The sequence below is a fragment of the Patagioenas fasciata genome, chromosome 10 (genome assembly GCF_037038585.1).
Source record: "Patagioenas fasciata isolate bPatFas1 chromosome 10, bPatFas1.hap1, whole genome shotgun sequence".
Taxonomy (NCBI): Eukaryota; Metazoa; Chordata; class Aves; order Columbiformes; family Columbidae; genus Patagioenas; species Patagioenas fasciata.
The window spans coordinates 1,613,838-1,630,337 of NC_092529.1; the positions used below are offsets into that span (position 1 = coordinate 1,613,838).

Consider the following 16,500-nt stretch of genomic DNA (forward strand, 5'->3'; position numbering starts at 1 on the left):
GTTCTTTGTGGCCGTGAGTAATACAATCACTGAGTGTGCAAACGCTCCCCGGTTCCTCTGCCTTGGGCTGACGTGACGAAGTGGCAGTTCCCAGCCTTCTCTGTTTGTGTTGAGCGAGTTTATTATAGGCCTAGTTGTAAAAGCAAGAATAATTCAAGTTAGGCTATTTTAATGCGCTAACTCTACCGTTAAAGGTTTTCTGCACTGTAGGCCTGGGGAATTCCTCTGCCGGGCAGTGACAACCTGTACGGCTGCAGCTGGCCATTCCGTCTCAGCTGTGACCACCGTCCTGGGTCCAGAACTGCTACATCTGCATATGTAAGAGGTATAACTTCTTTTCTTGGAACAAAAACCACAATGAAATTTCCTCACTTGAAAAGGAGATTTAGTCAAATGACATTTTATTTTTCTTTTTAAGGTTTTTGGGTTTTATTGTTTGCGTTTTTTTTTTAAGAATGTCAGGCTGAGAGAGCTGGGGTGTTCACCTGGAGAAGGCTCCAGGAGACCTCACAGCCTGAAGTACCCAAAGGGGACCTATTACATAAGAATTATCCTTTCCTTTGAGGTGCCAGAGCCTGGCCCAGGCTGCCCACCGAGGTTGTGGAGTCTCCTTCTCTGGAGACATTCAAACCCGCCTGTGTGATCTGCTCTGGTGGCCCTGCACTAGCAGGGCTTGGGCTGGATGATCTACAGAGGTCACTTCAACCACAGCCGGTCTGGATTCTGTGAAAGCTGGAGAGCGACTTTTTACAAGGGTACGTAGGGATAGGACAAGGGGTGATGGCTTTAAACTGAAAGAGGGGAGATTTAGATTAAATATAAGGAAGAAATTCTTTGCAATGAGGGTGGTGGGAGCCTGGCCCAGGTTGGCCAGAGAGGTGGTGGATGAACCATCCCTGGAGACATCCCAGGCCAGGCTGGATGGGGTTCTGAGCAACCTGAGCTGCTGAAGATGTCCCTGTCATGGCAGGGGTGGCACTGGGTGATTTTCACAGTCCCTTCCAACCCAAACCACCCTATGAACCCAAGAGAGCTGCTTACAGTCAAAGAGAGCCTGGATTGCTGATGCTGCACACAGCACCAGAACCACACACAGCAGAATGAAACCATTTCCACAAACCAGGGTTCGCCATGGCATTCAATTAGCTTATGTTCACATAACTGCAGTCGTCCCTTACTGTTCCCATACTCTGTTAGTCGGCTTTGCCCCAGGCTCCTGCATTCAGCATCATTGTGCTGTTTTACCTTTAAAACCACAGACAGGTTCCTGCCTACGCCTGTTGATCTAAAGCCTCAAGTGCTCTTCAGCATCACCTACAATAGATAAAATGGCTGCACCCAAAATGGATTTTTTCTGCAGATAAAACCAACACTTTTACTAAAATTACATTATTTTCTAGTGAATTATATCTAAAATATATACCCACAGCAAATACGCATCTCAAGTGCATCCAAAAAGACTGCATCAATTTAACAGTATGGCAGTTAGTAACCACCGGTCTTCTTAAGATATTTCATAAAAACTCATCATTCGAACGCATAACATCTGTTAAACAAACTTTCACCAGCTGAACAGCTCTCCCAATTAACAATGCAGTCTTAAGCTTCAGTATATTTAAGCCACGGCAAATGGAAGAGCATCCAGGCCCCTGAGCACATCCCTGACTTGCCTGCCTCACACCACAGGCCCCACCTTTGTCATGTGTTTCTGAGAATTTCAAAGTACGGTTTTATTCAACATATACACAGATATTTTGAAGTAACGTTGCTTCTTAAATAAGAGGACGCTCTTTAGTTTCCCACCTCATGGAAGGAAGCTGGAAACTGGGACCAGATCTGCACAGTCAGACACCAGATTTCTGCATCTGTGGCCCAGATGTGCCCCAAACCAACATCTCACACACAGCTTTAAGAACCATCAGGTATTAAATGGTAACCATTGCAACACGTAGAACAGGTCCATGTGTACAATGCAGCTCTATCTAAATTAAGCTGAAAAGTCTGAAGTGACAGATTTTATATTATAACTGTATACTCTTTTCTACTGCTTAATTATGATCAGGAAGTGTTTCACCCAGAAAGATTTAACCCAACTCTCCCTTGCTATGAAATAAACCCACTCGCTGTGCTACCCGTGGCAAATAGAACAAGAACCAACTTCATCATTGTTCCCACACACCCAGAGACAAATGTGCACTTGCACTTCATACCAAGCCTTACTTTTCTACACACATGTGCTAAATCTTTTCTGTCCACATCCTTCTGAAGTTTAATGTCTAAAACTGCCCCCGTTTTCCAGGTGACACCCAGGCGTTTGCTGCAGAGCAGAATCGTGGTGTGCTGATACTCCGCTGCGAACAGGACCGGTACAGCTCTCACTCTGACAGTGGAGAGACTTACACACATAGCTGGAAATGCTGCCATACAAACCCCAGCGCCAGCCCAAACCCTCATTTTCACACTAGGAGGCAGAGATGTTCACGCATATATGATAAAAAGGCAAAACCAAAACCATAAAACCACTGTGCTGCAGCAATGAACTACGGATACATAGAGAAAAATAAACTGTCATCCATCTTATTGAGAATATCAGCATATATTATCTAAACTTTTCATATTTTTTTTTTCCCTACAGAATGAAGCATTCCTGCTAAGCAACACTGTGGTTTCATTAATACTCAGTTTTAAATCCCATGATGCTTGGAAGCACTATCTGTGCGGCTTCAGCTTCATACCATGTCACACAGCCCAACAGCCTCCAATTCACACTTACCTGATGGTGCACAAAAAGGCAACACCACACCATGAGGTACTTTGAATTGTACTCAGCTTTTCGGAGGTTCCTTCACCCTTGTGGTGACAGTGCCGGGTCTCCACTCCAGCGCGGCCCAGTCTCCCCAGTTTGGGGCAGGACTCCTCCTCCCCGCTGCTCTCGCTTCCTGTCACGCCGGCTGCTGCAAGTGCCACAAGCTGAGCGACAGGGATTGTTGTCTCTATCTCTGCTGGGTTTTTTCCTCAGACTGCTTCCAATAATAGTTGAAGCAGACAAAAGTGCTTTTTAAAATTGCTAACAAGAGAACAGCACCGGTACGGTAAAGATATCATTCATGCGTTTTTAAAGCAATTGAGTAGGTCTTTGGGGGCTTTGACACTCGGTAACTGAAGCACAGTCCATCTCTTGCCTGGGCACTTCTCAGGCTTTAAAGCCCATTGCTGCTGTTTGACAACTATTACCACATGGAGATGCCCCAGAAAACAAAACAGCTGCCAGACACTATTAAATTTTCAATATTTCAGAAGTTGAGGGATCTGCTAAGCAAGAGTTCTTAAATCAACAGAGGCATAAGAGCAAAGACTCGGCACAGAACGTTTTAGAACGGCCCAAAGATAAGCTTGGCAGAGCATCCACGTTTTGCATGTGAAGACACGTCAAGGAAGGGCAAAGTTTGATTTTATCCCTGGTAGTTCAATGTAACTGAAGAAATAAACTCCAGTTTTGCTGATTCTTCACCAATCTAGATAAGCCAGCCTTGATCAACTGCGTCCTGTGAAACCTGGTGAATCTTCATTCCAGTGGAGTCTGGCAAATTTTGCACTTTAAGCATCAAGAAAGCATTCAAGTTATTGCTGCCTTAAAAAGATAAACCACTGTTGCTGCCTCAATGACATAAAATTCCCCAGCCCACTGACAATTTCACAACCATGGATCCGCTCCCGCAAGGACTCCCCACACACACGCACCAGCCATCACCTGAAGCTGATAAACCCCCAGGATCAGGTTCCTGACTCCTAATTCAGACTGGAAAAGGTAACACTGCCTTGAGAGCTCTTTATTTGCATTTGCAAATCATTCTTTGGACAAGAATGATTGACAGAGACTGACCTTAATATACACTCCGTGAATTGCCTCACTTGGCCACCAGATCAAGTTCTATTATTTCAAGGTAAGAGAAACTCAGTTTCATGAGCTGCTCATCTGCAAGTTCTCAAAATACATAACTTCCCACACACAATATGAAAATTTGTATTTGCATACGATTCATATATACCAGTGGCAATGTGCATTTGAGCTGCCCTCTTCAAAACCTACACATACATAGATCTCGACTGCCCGTAGCCAAAGGGAGCTGGAAAACAACGCAGGATATCGATGCTGAGAAATGGAATCCATTATCAGCACAAGTGTTTGAAACACAGGGCTTTGTATGGCAAGTCAGAGTGACCTCGAATGGCTTTCCTCCCTCTGCCCTGCATCACAAACCGAATTCACTATTTTGGGCAATGAAACTTTTTCTTAGAAACCAGTAAAAGGAACTGTTGAGAGATAGATGGGATTTGGTTCCTTTTTAAAGCACATGTGGACTCCAATGTAAAGAGCCAGTGCAAATACTGGGAAAAGTAAACTCTTGGAACTTTTCGGATGCTGTGTATGCACACCGCAAATACAAAGTGAAAAGTCTTGAGTGCTCACCTTTTAACATATTTTCATATATTTGTATACATTCTTGGGTTTAGACAGTTATATCAGGAGACTAAATATGTTTCTAGTACTATTCCAAAGAGATTTATTCATTTAAGACTTAAGGAATAATTGTGCAAAAAGTTAGCAAAGTGGAGACCTTGTTTTTCCATTGCTACTGTAATAACAAGATTCGGTTTCAGGCTGCTATCAGTAAGACACCATCATATTGCTGTTATTATGCCTTTGTATCAGATACTAAAAGATGGCCATAATTTTTAGTTGCCAAGTGCTTTTCTAACCACAGAGAAGAGCTTTAGCTTTCAAGAAGAATCTTGTCCTTGTTTTTAGTTTAAAATAATTCGGAGTCGTTCCAAGATGAAGCGGGCTGTGGAAGCACTGTGACGGCTGGCATGAAGAGCCGTCCTCATTCAGGGCACCAAACCATTCCAAATGATTTTTCCAATTGAAAACGTCGGAGGGAATTCGAATTCCCTGTTCTTTCTCCAGTAGCTCTTGCGGACTGTTCAGAAGCTCTTTCCGCAGCCTTTCCTTCCCTCTTGGGCTTTCACGGATTTTGTTCAGCTTTCTGTCACAAGCACAACCTGACTCCCTCCACCAGAACCGTGGAGCTGGGGATGCAGAGGCAGCTGTGGGGATAAACCCTCCAGGAGCATTTCCCAACTGGTTCTGCACATGATGCTTTTGCAACCTTGTCCAAATGTGTAGCCCTTTTATTTACTCCTTATGTAAAACTTTGCAGTTTTAAATAGTACCGTCGAAAATAGCGCTGCCAAATTGGAAACTTCTATGAGCAACTTTGGCTGATCAGTGAGTTTTTACAGTATGAGCACTAAGAAATTAGACAACAGACCATCGCAAAAATTGGTAAAAAAAGTAGAGAGTGATGTTCATAAAATCTCTTTGTACCAGGTTGTAATAACAGCCAGTTCTACTGCAAGCATCGTGACTAGCACAAACAAACAAAAAAGCAATAAAGTCCATGAGTACGACCATTCACGTCCACCAGTCATTTTAAAATAAAATTGCTAATCTCATATAGTGTAGCATTAATAAAATACCACTACGTGGTTCACAATTATCTCCTAAATGTTGGTTTCTCAGTCCAAGTGGCATCAGGTTCAGCTGGACAACAGCACCACCCTGCCCACCGTTACAGGTTTCTGAAACAAAGCCCTAGGACATAGTAAGTTCACATCACATGTTCCCAAAGAGCAGCCGCTGGTGCGGGCAAACAAATACAAAGAGTTTGGTTGGAGTTGAATTGACGGGGGTCAAGTTCATGTGCTGTCGAACAAAGCAAAGAACAGTAAATGACAGCGGGAGTACAAGGTACCACCCAATCTGTGATTAAAGACAGGAAACCTGCGATAGAACAGAACATCAAACAGGCTCAGAGAAGCACAGTTGGACCCATCACATGGCGCTTCCAGCTCAGACTGTGTGTGTGTGCAGAATGGGCTTAGAGCATATGCTGAATATTCTGCTATAAATAACAAACCCCACCCGGAACAAAAATAAACTTGGTACAAAGCGCTTAAAAAGATCCATAAAATAAAGCCCTACAATGTTAACAGAATGACCGCATAAAGCATGTTTCAAGAAAATATATATTATGTGAAAAGATAACATGAAATTATAAGAAATCCTTCCAAATAGGGGATATCACAGTATTTTCATCATCAGAAATACTCAGAATATTTAATGAATGACTGAGATTTACTAAACAGAAAAACTACCCTTTGCAATACAAATAATGACGGAAAAGTCTTGCAGAGGTAAAAGCGTAGGACAGTTTCTTCAATTCAAGAGTGCAACAGCCGAGTGCTCTACACACATGCCTCAAAATTCCTGTCCCAAGAAACATATGAACTGAAGTGTGTTTGATATAACTAGCATGTCATTAACTGGAAAGTAGCCCTTCAAACTAGGTTAATTTGGCAGGTTTAATAGCTATGTACTCAACTCATAGATGATTTTAGACATAAAAGCTGTGAAAGTTTAACAAAACAGCTACTGAATTAATGAACACATTGCAAACTCCCAGGCCTGACGGCACCCTCAGACAGCACGAGCGGCAACAGCTCATGAAACGTTCACGGGTTTTCCTACCTGACTCCCAAACGCCAAGAAACCTCCCAAAGTCTGAAGGCCAGCCTGTAAAAATAGCTCATTTATAAAGAACTCATTTATAAATAACTCTTTTAGAAATCACTCATAGACGTCTCTCCAGCACACGTTCAAGTACTGCTGTACGTGAACAACCTCATAATTTACACTATCTGCTGGCCCTACAGAAAGATACAGGCATTTGTCACAGACCTGAGAACTAACAGATCAACAAGTCCTGCTTCGCTGGAATTTCAGATAAACCATCCTGACATCACACATGGTGCACAGAAATTATCATGGTAATCAGACCGTGCTGAGTCAGCACATCGCTTTGGAATAATACACCCCTGAATTCTTCAAAACTGCCTAACTGGCCGCACTGAGTTCTTTTAAAACTCAGTGTATACATCGGGGCTCCAACCATTTTGGTGCGTGTTTTGGAAGTGCGGATGGAACTGCCTGCTCTCCAGTTACGCAAATGCCACACAATGAATTTCTGATAGCATCTCTGTTTGTTTGCCAACATAAACCTTGCTGTTCCAGGAGAAATTAGTCTTGTGATTCATCAACAACAGTTCCCCTGGTTTGTTCAAAACCAAAACCAATAATATGCTGAAGCATTTCAAACCCCACCCACAGATGAAGCAGAGGGCAGGGGGGCAGGGGATCCCTCCTGGGGAGGAATCTCTCTATGACACACCAACAAACTCCTTTCTGACATTTAAGTCGTAATAGGCATAATTAATCCACTCACAGCTACACATTCAATTAAGAAAAGTAATGCCCTTTTTTTTCTGTCTACAGAGGAAGCTGTTTAAATTGTGCCTACAAAATGCAAATACATTAACAGAACACCACATGCGCTTTTTGATGCATACAATAACTTGTGTTTTTAAATCATATTCATTGTACTGTGAGATCATAATATTTAAGCACATTTGATCTAGAGACATCGGTGCACAATTTTGCTTCAACAAGTATGAATAAAGACCTGACACCACTTGTAATGAGTGTCTGTTCCAGGCAGCATCATTGCTTAAGCAAATGAGTATCAGTGGTACAGACATAAAGTAAAACCAGCCAGGATCCAGAAGAGGGAAAGAGGGGCTTCCTGTGGCACCACGTCATGATGGAATTGATGTAACTAATCATCAAGTTAAAGCTAGGAAAGCACTTCTCTCTTAGCAGCTTCTCTCTTGTTTGGATTTATGCACCCCAAAGGGAATAACCACAATCTGCCAGCCTGCACAAAACAAACACCGCTTTGTAAATACTGCCTGAAAAGCACGGAGCTCTTCCCGCCTGGCACGAAGCACAGCTTGTCCCACAAACCCACCTGCAGCGCACTGGCAGAGAAACCACCTACACACCTCACACTGCCCTGCCGCAGGTTTTGCACATTTTGCTGTGAGGTTTCTCATAGACGAGATCAGCCTTCCTCCCAGGCCACCTCATCGGTAAACGCTTCTGCAAAACTAAAAAGGAAACAAAAAGGAGGAAATAGAAAGAAGCCCAGTTGCAGTAAATTATTTTCAGTGCTCAGGCAACTGCACACAAGACACACACCCTCACAATATTTCAATGTTGGGTTAGATTTCACTATTTTGCTTTTAGCCCTGAGGTTCTTCAGCCAAATTTGGTGTGTAGGGGAAAGGAAAGTAGAGAAACCATCATCATATTTCAGATGCTGTTTAAAGTGTGCAGGAAATGATGCTCTTGGTGGAACAGTAGAGAGAAACACCAGTGACAAGCAGAGATAAAACCAGCATCCTCTTCGGTTACGCCTACACCCCAGTATTCTTCATTAACCAGGTAATTGCTTTTCTTCTGATTGTCTGGCAGTTTCTTCAGAGCCACCTGAAGTGGCATCACATGAAGAGCAGGACTGCCATGGGGCACTGCTTTTGCAAACCTGTGTCGATGCATGATTAGGAAAAAACAAAAAATTAAAGAATTTCGGTAACACGGGTCCACCATTCGCATATTTAAGGTGGTCTAGAAAATCATCCTGCTGGCAAAACCACAAAGTGGGTGATCTTCAGCAAGGAGACAGACCAAGAAGCTGAAATCTGAAATTCCTCGGGAGACATTCTGAGCCTCCTTGAATTCTGAACTTCCCTTCAGAACCTGACCACTCTTACTATGGAAAAAACAGCACACAAGCGTGTAACTCAGGACTGTATCATAACTATTAAACCATCACAGAAGCTTTAATCCTGACATCTTCTAACTACATGTGCATGACTGTATGAATGTAAACTTCATTTAACGGGACGCTTCATTAAATAAAGCTAATTCCCACCCGCCCTACATGGTAACATAACACATTATTTCCACTATTTATTTTAGTATTTTAGATCAAAATAAACTCCCTTCTCCCTACCGATACCTAAACACTGCCCAAAGTTCTAGAACTAACTGCTACTATTATCTAAAAGTGACAGCATTGGTAAAAAAACACAAATCAGATCATCTTGACATGGAAATCCCCATTGAGAAATGAAATACAGTCTCTAACCATGGGGCTCAAAATAGCTGCTCAACATGGAAAAAATCTTCTGATAAAATCAGTTGAAGCAAGGAGGGGAAAAGGAAGAGCAGCAAGGTTGTGGTAAATGGTTGGCACCCAAGTGACCTGATCTCACTGGGAGGTTTCCGTGGGTGCATGTTTGAGGATGCTCCAACTCACCCACTTCAGCATCACACAGAGACATTTAACAGCAGCAAACTGGCTGCAAAGTGAGAACAGACAGACGAACACGTTACAATTTGGTGCTTAACCACGTTCTCATTTTTTGCAACTGTTGAAATGATCCTGTATTATAGTCTGTAATATACAAATAGCTATGTGTTTTTAAACATCTATGCTATGAATAAGTCAGCTCCAGAGCTTGCTTTGTTATACTCAAGCCTGGCACTATGCTCTCTATGAAATATTACAATTATAGAACTTAACACCTGTGCTAGTGTCCCATAAGTTCCTTAAAAATAAGTTGGCAGACAACTCCCACAGATGGGAATTTCCACAGGTACACTCTGAATATCCTCCATCCACTGCCTGTTTTCTCTGATCAGGCTATAAACACAACCTATTCCTACCTCCTTTCAGGTTCTAGATTTCTCCTCTTGATTCCAAAGTCTCTTACTCCCCAGGTTCTCCGTTATCGGGCATTAGCCCCGTGCAACCTGCACCGCTGACTTGGTGTCGCCACAGACCTGCTCTCCACCGGGCTACTGCTCTCAACAACTCAAACCTGCAACACTCTTCCTACTATTTTCATACCTACAACATTCTTCCTCAGTTTCTTTTCCAGCATAGTTGAGAATTTGGAGAAATACTAGAGTCAATCATACTTTTAAACTGGCTCTGAAATGTAGAGCTCATCTGCAGACCAGAGGCTGTTGGTATTTTCCTTGCATCCTCAGCAATGCTGACAGCTTCAGCCCTACAGCTTTGTGGTGCAATTTAAGAAACAGATGGTGAAAATAAGAGCTCACAGTAAACAACAGTGGATGCTCTATTTATAATATCAAACTAGAATGCAAGAGTCAGTATCAGCTATTGTGAAAAGTATTCTTCATTTTAATGAAGTTTACAATATTATGACCAACACAGACCAGTGAACCCATCAATGCCATTTACCCCTTCAGCAAAACATTTACTGAAATGTCTTTTAACTCCCACCTTGTGTTAGAAAAAGCTCAGAGGAAACACATTTACACACCCTCCTGAATACAAAAATGAACTCTTTGGATTCAGTGAAAGTCAGTCTGCGCTATGGGTAATGGAAAGCTACTGTTCATTATACCAAACGAAGTTTGTAAGGCAGGAAAGACCTTTCTTTGACCTACAAGCTGCAGTGACACCATGAGTCAGTGACACTGTGACACAGTGACACCTCCTCCTAGACTGTAGCCCATGCCACACACCCCGGTGCCTTTTGAACACCAGCACCACGTCACATTCTTCAACAAAGAGCATCGATGGCTCCGCGGGTCATAGGGGACAACACAGCTCTTGAAAGAATTAATTAGTGTAAGAAGTCCACCTCTGGAACGTGAAGCAGACACAAAATGCTTCTGATACCACCAGCGAATATGAAGGTTCTCAGTCTCACTTGCTTGGCTTTTTCATGTAACTTTCCAAATATCTATATTAAATGAGCACTTAAAAACCAGTACATATCAGTTCAGGTTTGCTGATTTATTTTCAGATACAAAAACATGGGTTTTTTTTCTTTTTAAATCACACTGCACATGAATCTACTTACATTAAATTATCTCCTGTACCCCTCAGAATAAATCAGCCAATCTCATAAACAAAAGCTGGTTTTTTAGAAAGCCTTTTAGGAGGTCACAAAATCAAAAGTTCACTTTTATCATAGTGTTGCCATAATTTTAGTACTCGCGGATCATGTTTTAATGACAGTCACACTGCAGCAAAATGAAGCAGGAGGGAATGTTACAGAGCATAAACAAAACACCACCAAACTTACCCCTCTGAAATTCCAGCCCTTGGTTGAAGGAAACAAGGAGAAATTGTTCTGCTGCTGCTGTTTCGGCCTGCAAGACGAGACAAGGAAAAGCGTTTACATTTCAACTGTCGTATCTTCTGTATCAATAATGGAGTGACAATGGAGTGAGGAAATTAAAACACAGGCGCAAAGTACTAACACACCTTGGGCCTCGCTGGCAGCACTTCTGACAGGCGTCTCTCTTCAGCTGAGAGAAGCGCTTTAATTCGGATTGAGAGCCAAGGGCCATGGCAGCCTCGCCAGCCTGCAGAGACGCACGGACCCGGCGTCTCACAGCAGCGTACTCCTTGTGCTGACTGTGAAGGCGCAGAGACAGCCCTGCCCGGCCAGCGCGGGTCCGTGGGGCTGTCGTTCCGTGGGGTGACGCAGGACGGGGCCGCCTGCCAGGACTACACGGGGACACGCGGGAGCCTTTCATCCCAACGGCGAAGCTACGAAAGGCCCAGCGTGAAGCAAGCTGGCCATGCCGCTGAGTGACGCTAAAAACCAAAGCAGCTGACTCCAGTTTTTACTCATTCCAAACCCTTTCTCCTACCCTATAATTATCACTGCACAATTATTTCTGAAAAGCAACCATAACATTCTCCACTTCACTCTAATGAGTGTTTTTCACCAGTAAGATCTCAAACCACCCTACAAAGGTAGGCAAACATGGCTGAGATTTGACACATCCAGTCAGATCAAAGCCTGACTGACCTGGTGAAGTTGACCAGACCAACAAATAGTTTGGCGGTGTGACCTAAGTGCTGAACACACTTCAACTCCAACCATGCAATTATATAGATTACAGAAGGCATCACAAATAATAACAGGAATACAAAAACTTGGTTAAAAAGAGCAAATGACATGGCTCCCTGTCAAACCTCCCCATCCACAACAACAGGAGGGATGGTTTGCAGCTAAAGCCCTCGACTAACACATGAAAGATCTTACAGCTCCTGAGAGACCCAACACACCATGTCCCACCTGGTTTTGTGGAGTCAGGACAGCAACAGTTCTGCCTTTCTTCTGTCTTCTCTATTTTGGTGTAAAATATTTGGTATACAGGCATTTTTCTTACTACACGCACTAACACACGTCGTCGAGTTGTGATCACAATAGACAGATGACAACCGTAAGAGGAACTATCAGCCCCCTGAGCTTAGAAAGGGATCTTAGGGATCTTCACAATTTTCTTATTAAGCTTTAACAACATTTTTTTAAGATCTTGAAAAGGAAGAGCAGTGTCCTTTCAATATTACGTGAGTTTCCCTTGTTCAACATAACTCATTAGGACTCTTTATCGTGGCCACAAATCCCCTGAGCTCCATAAGCATTCTGTCTTACTCCACGCTACCAAATCAAGCCCTAAAATGCTTTCAAGTTTAAGTTTATTCGTATCATAAACACCGGGCCAGTTTCCCCTTTGTTCTGAAATAAAGTGAAATAAATACAAACCAGGCAACTCTATGCACAAAGGCCAGTTTAGAGTACACGGAGAGCTACATTTGACAACAACCAGTTTCAATAAATATTGCATCCTCTGACATCAGGATATGCTGTTTAATACAAACACTGGCAAATTTATTTCTGCAAAAATCGGAAGTTTTGGAAGGCAATTTAAAAATAGGCACGGAAGTCAACAAAGGCTGCCATCTGAGTCCTGTGATCCGGATCCTCACACTGCGAGGGCAGGAGGCCACGGAGACTGCTTTAGCTTCAAGAGTTCTGTAAACCCGCTTACATGATGAATAATACTGTTAATAAAAGCTAAGCTATGGTTTCTGAGCAGATTTTGTATTACATATTTGGCATTTGAAGTTTCTTTACAACATGAAACACATGAAGCCGGTGTCAAATTTTCCACCTGATGTTTCTACTATTCTTCATTGGTCTGAGGATGATACTTCAGCAATATATTCAAAGGTGTACGTGCCCTGAAACCAAACCCTCCTTTCATCATACCTCATTTTTATGTAGTAGAATTACTTCCTATTAAGCATAAAACCCACACTTCGCTATTTCCATAATTTCTGAAGGGATATTTAACCTGAGATGCAAAAGCAAAATGTTCTCAGTTGTTCATTATTACTCACAGCTGGATCCCTGGAACATTTTCCGCATCAGTGTTGCCATAGGAATTACTATAGAAACCCCTGAGCGGGATGGAATAAAAGCTGCTGAAACTATCAGCCCATGAAAGCTCCATCCAAAATATCATCTCAGGACAGAAAGTGCCCACTTATCTTTACTTCTGCCAGCAACAAGTTATGCTTTCTAGTCTCTTCAATATAAATACACTAACTACATCACAGTCATTTCAGCACAAGACTATGTTACAAGAGCATACAGAAACCTTGGATCAAATAACTTAGTTACAAGTACAGAATCCTACAATTTAAACATAACATTATACCCGTGATGACTCTGAAAGTGCATGTTGTTTTGTCCCAGACCAAAGTACATTCATTAAAAAGTGCATTTATGGGTAGGAGAGATTCAAGGCAGTTTTTTCAGAAATACATATAAAAAATAAAATGTATTTATATGGATGATAACACACCCTTCGTGCTTTTTTTTTCTTTCCAAATCAATACAATTCCTGGGGGGGAAGGCATTAACATGTCAAGTGAGACCAGTGGATCAGGCAGGAAACGGGATTTTGCTGCAGACCAGTGACAGCTTGATTCACCAGGTGAGGAAATTTTCTCATCTCTTTCAAGGTAAGATTGTCGGTCCAACTGAAACGGGGTCTTTTGCATTAAACACATTAATGATGGAAAGATGCTGCGAGATCCATTGGCAGCATGATTTGTCTAACAGGCAGAGGTCCCAGCCCTGTGTGCAGGGGGACGATCTCTGGGAAAAGCTGCTCTCTCACTCCTGCAAGCAAGGTGACAGCGGAATGAGGCAAAGCAGTGGCCACATCTTGCGCACGGCCTGTGACCTCCTGATCTCAGTCAGAGCGTAAAGAACAGAGATACGGCACTGAGCACCCACCATCACTGCAGAGGTGTCACCTTGCTGCCAGCAGACCCGTCTCAGCCCCAGCAGACCCGTCTCAGCCCCAGCAGGTCCCATCTCTCAGCTCTATCAGATCCTGTCTCAGCCCCACAGCAGGTCCCATCTCGGCCCCAGCAGGTCCCGTCTCTCAGCCCCAGCAGGTCCCGTCTCTCAGCCCCACAGCAGACCCATTTCTACCCACATACACCCCTGACCAGCCCCAGCTCGGGGCAGAGCTGCTGCCGGTGGGTGTTCCGTGGGCGCAGACCCATGTGTGTCCCACACCTCAGCACTCCCTGTCCCTTGTCACGCCGTGACACCCTGGCCAAGAAGAGGCTGTGGGTGGCTCAGAGCAGCACAGCTGCCACCAGGCTCTGCCAGAAGGACATCAAACACCAACCTCCTCACAACGCTGGCACTCACTGGGGTCTCCCATCTCCCCTTGTACACAGCTAAGTTAAAACTCCAATTTATTTGCTCTGATATTTTTGTATCTTTTTAAAAACGAAACTGGGCGATGGGTTGAAAAGTTCTTGGCAGGAGACAGCCAGCAGAGTCATTTGCCGTTTCCTGAGGAAACCAGCCCATCTTCAAACCACACGCGTCTCGCTGCAACGCTGACCTGCCTGGGCCCCTCGAAACGCAAAGTAAATGGTTTCATTACTTCCAGCTCCCACTCCCCCTGATGTCCCACTGAGAAAGAGAAAAGCTGGGGGGTTGGTTGGTTTTTTAAACTCAAAATGTGTCAGAACTTTTTTCTTCAAGTAAATCTATGGAAAGGGGAAAAAGTCTGTTCTTCAAATTGTGCTAAGAATCAACCACCCTACTCTGCAAAAATGAAATGCAATAATTTTCCCGTAGTTTATAAAAATCAGGTGGCTGTTCTCACGAGAAAAAAAATAAAATTACTATCAAATTAAAAATAGTTAATGTTAAACCTAAACCACAAAGAAATATATATTGACACTGTGTCTGATATGTAAAGAAAGAGTTTTACGATGGTAATTCTAAACTCAACTGCACTGTGAGAAGAAACTGCAGAAAAGAAAAACTACAGTATTTGAAGGTTGAAACTCGACCAAAAGTCCCATCTTTGCTCTACAAGACTGTGGGCAGAGCTGCAGAACACTTGTAATGAACGAGTTCTACTGAGATAAAAGCCTCAGCAAACAAAAATTTGCCCTATAGTGCATTTGAGATTGAACTGATTGCTGAGGTGATGTTAAGGCACTAAATTACTGTATTATTGTAGGCATGCTCTGATATCACGAGTGTAAATCTTTGCACACCAGATTACATCTAACAGACAATAACACATAATAAAAAGTGGGTGTTGTGACACCTGTACAACAGCTCCACACAAAAACCTTTCCATTCTTATAGAAATCTCAAAGCGTATGAGTCACTGTGTAAAGAACCTGAAATTCCAGACATTGGACTTTCAAATAAATATAGGAACGTTGGATAGCTGAACTTATTTTCCTACACAAGTTAGCACTGGCAACCAAGGAAATGTATGTGCTTTGTTCAAATCTCCATGAAGTTTGTAACCATGGCAGACACAGCATGCACAGTGATCCCAAACTGTGCTCTGGGCACCAATGCTTTGCTTACCTGAGCAATTCCTAACCTGCCAGCTCGGGCTGAGGAAAAGGCTCGGCAGTTTCCGCAGAGGAGACACAGCTTGTTGCTTCACCAGCCTACCAGCTGCCCTCATCCATTCACCCGGCTGACGCAAAATCCTCCATCAACCCTGATGTGCCTGCTATGGATGACGCAGTTCTGGGACCTAGCAACACCTTGGTAAAAGAGACAGCCACAGATTCCTTGCCAAACAAAAAGTATTATTTGGATCACTGATGGAAAAAGCTTGAGTTGAAATGGGCAAGGAAATAATACTCAAGATCTTCAGTGGAACTTGATAACACAAAACCATTTCCTTTAAATAAGGATGCCAGAGATTCAGAATCCAAAACCAGTTTTTGGTGGTTGTAAAGCCCTTTGTCAACCTCCCTCCCTGCCCTTGGTGACAATTCTGTGTTTCTGCAGGGAGAGCTCAGTGGCTGAAAGGAGCGCGGTGGGAGAAGAACATGATCCCATCCCACCTGTCCTGTTCACTGCAACCATGAGCAGGGTGAGCATGGACGGACAGTGGCCTCGGGGACGCAGGGACAGCTGCCCCAGGTGTACGAAGCTGCCACATTAACAGTGGAACATAAGAAATCCCTGTTCTGTTTATGAGCACACAGTTACTGTACACAGTTTTTGTGAACTGCAGTGTGCAGACTAAGGGGACATTCCACAGTTTTGGAGCTGGGAAAGAGACCTCCGGCTGACAGCAGAAAACTGCAAAGCACACAGAGCCGAAGGACGCTGCTGGTCCAAAAGTTC

General features: G+C 43.3%; 1 protein-coding gene across 4 annotated transcripts in view; it reads right to left on the bottom strand.

The window, feature by feature from the left end:
* The window catches only part of ARHGEF3 (Rho guanine nucleotide exchange factor 3), an 84,008-nt gene that overhangs the window by 46,604 nt on the left and 20,904 nt on the right, over positions 1 to 16,500 (bottom strand). Inside the window, exon 3 of one of the 4 annotated variants that reach the window (XM_065845422.2) lies at positions 11,089 to 11,155. The exons of 1 other annotated variant lie outside the window; for it this stretch is intronic. In XM_065845422.2, coding sequence (XP_065701494.1) covers positions 11,089 to 11,155 — 67 coding nt within the window. Of the gene's footprint in view, positions 1 to 2,773; positions 2,822 to 7,962; positions 8,053 to 11,088; positions 11,156 to 16,500 lie in introns of those variants that run through there. 2 more of the 4 variants (XM_071812899.1, XM_065845427.2) reach the window with 2 other exon arrangements.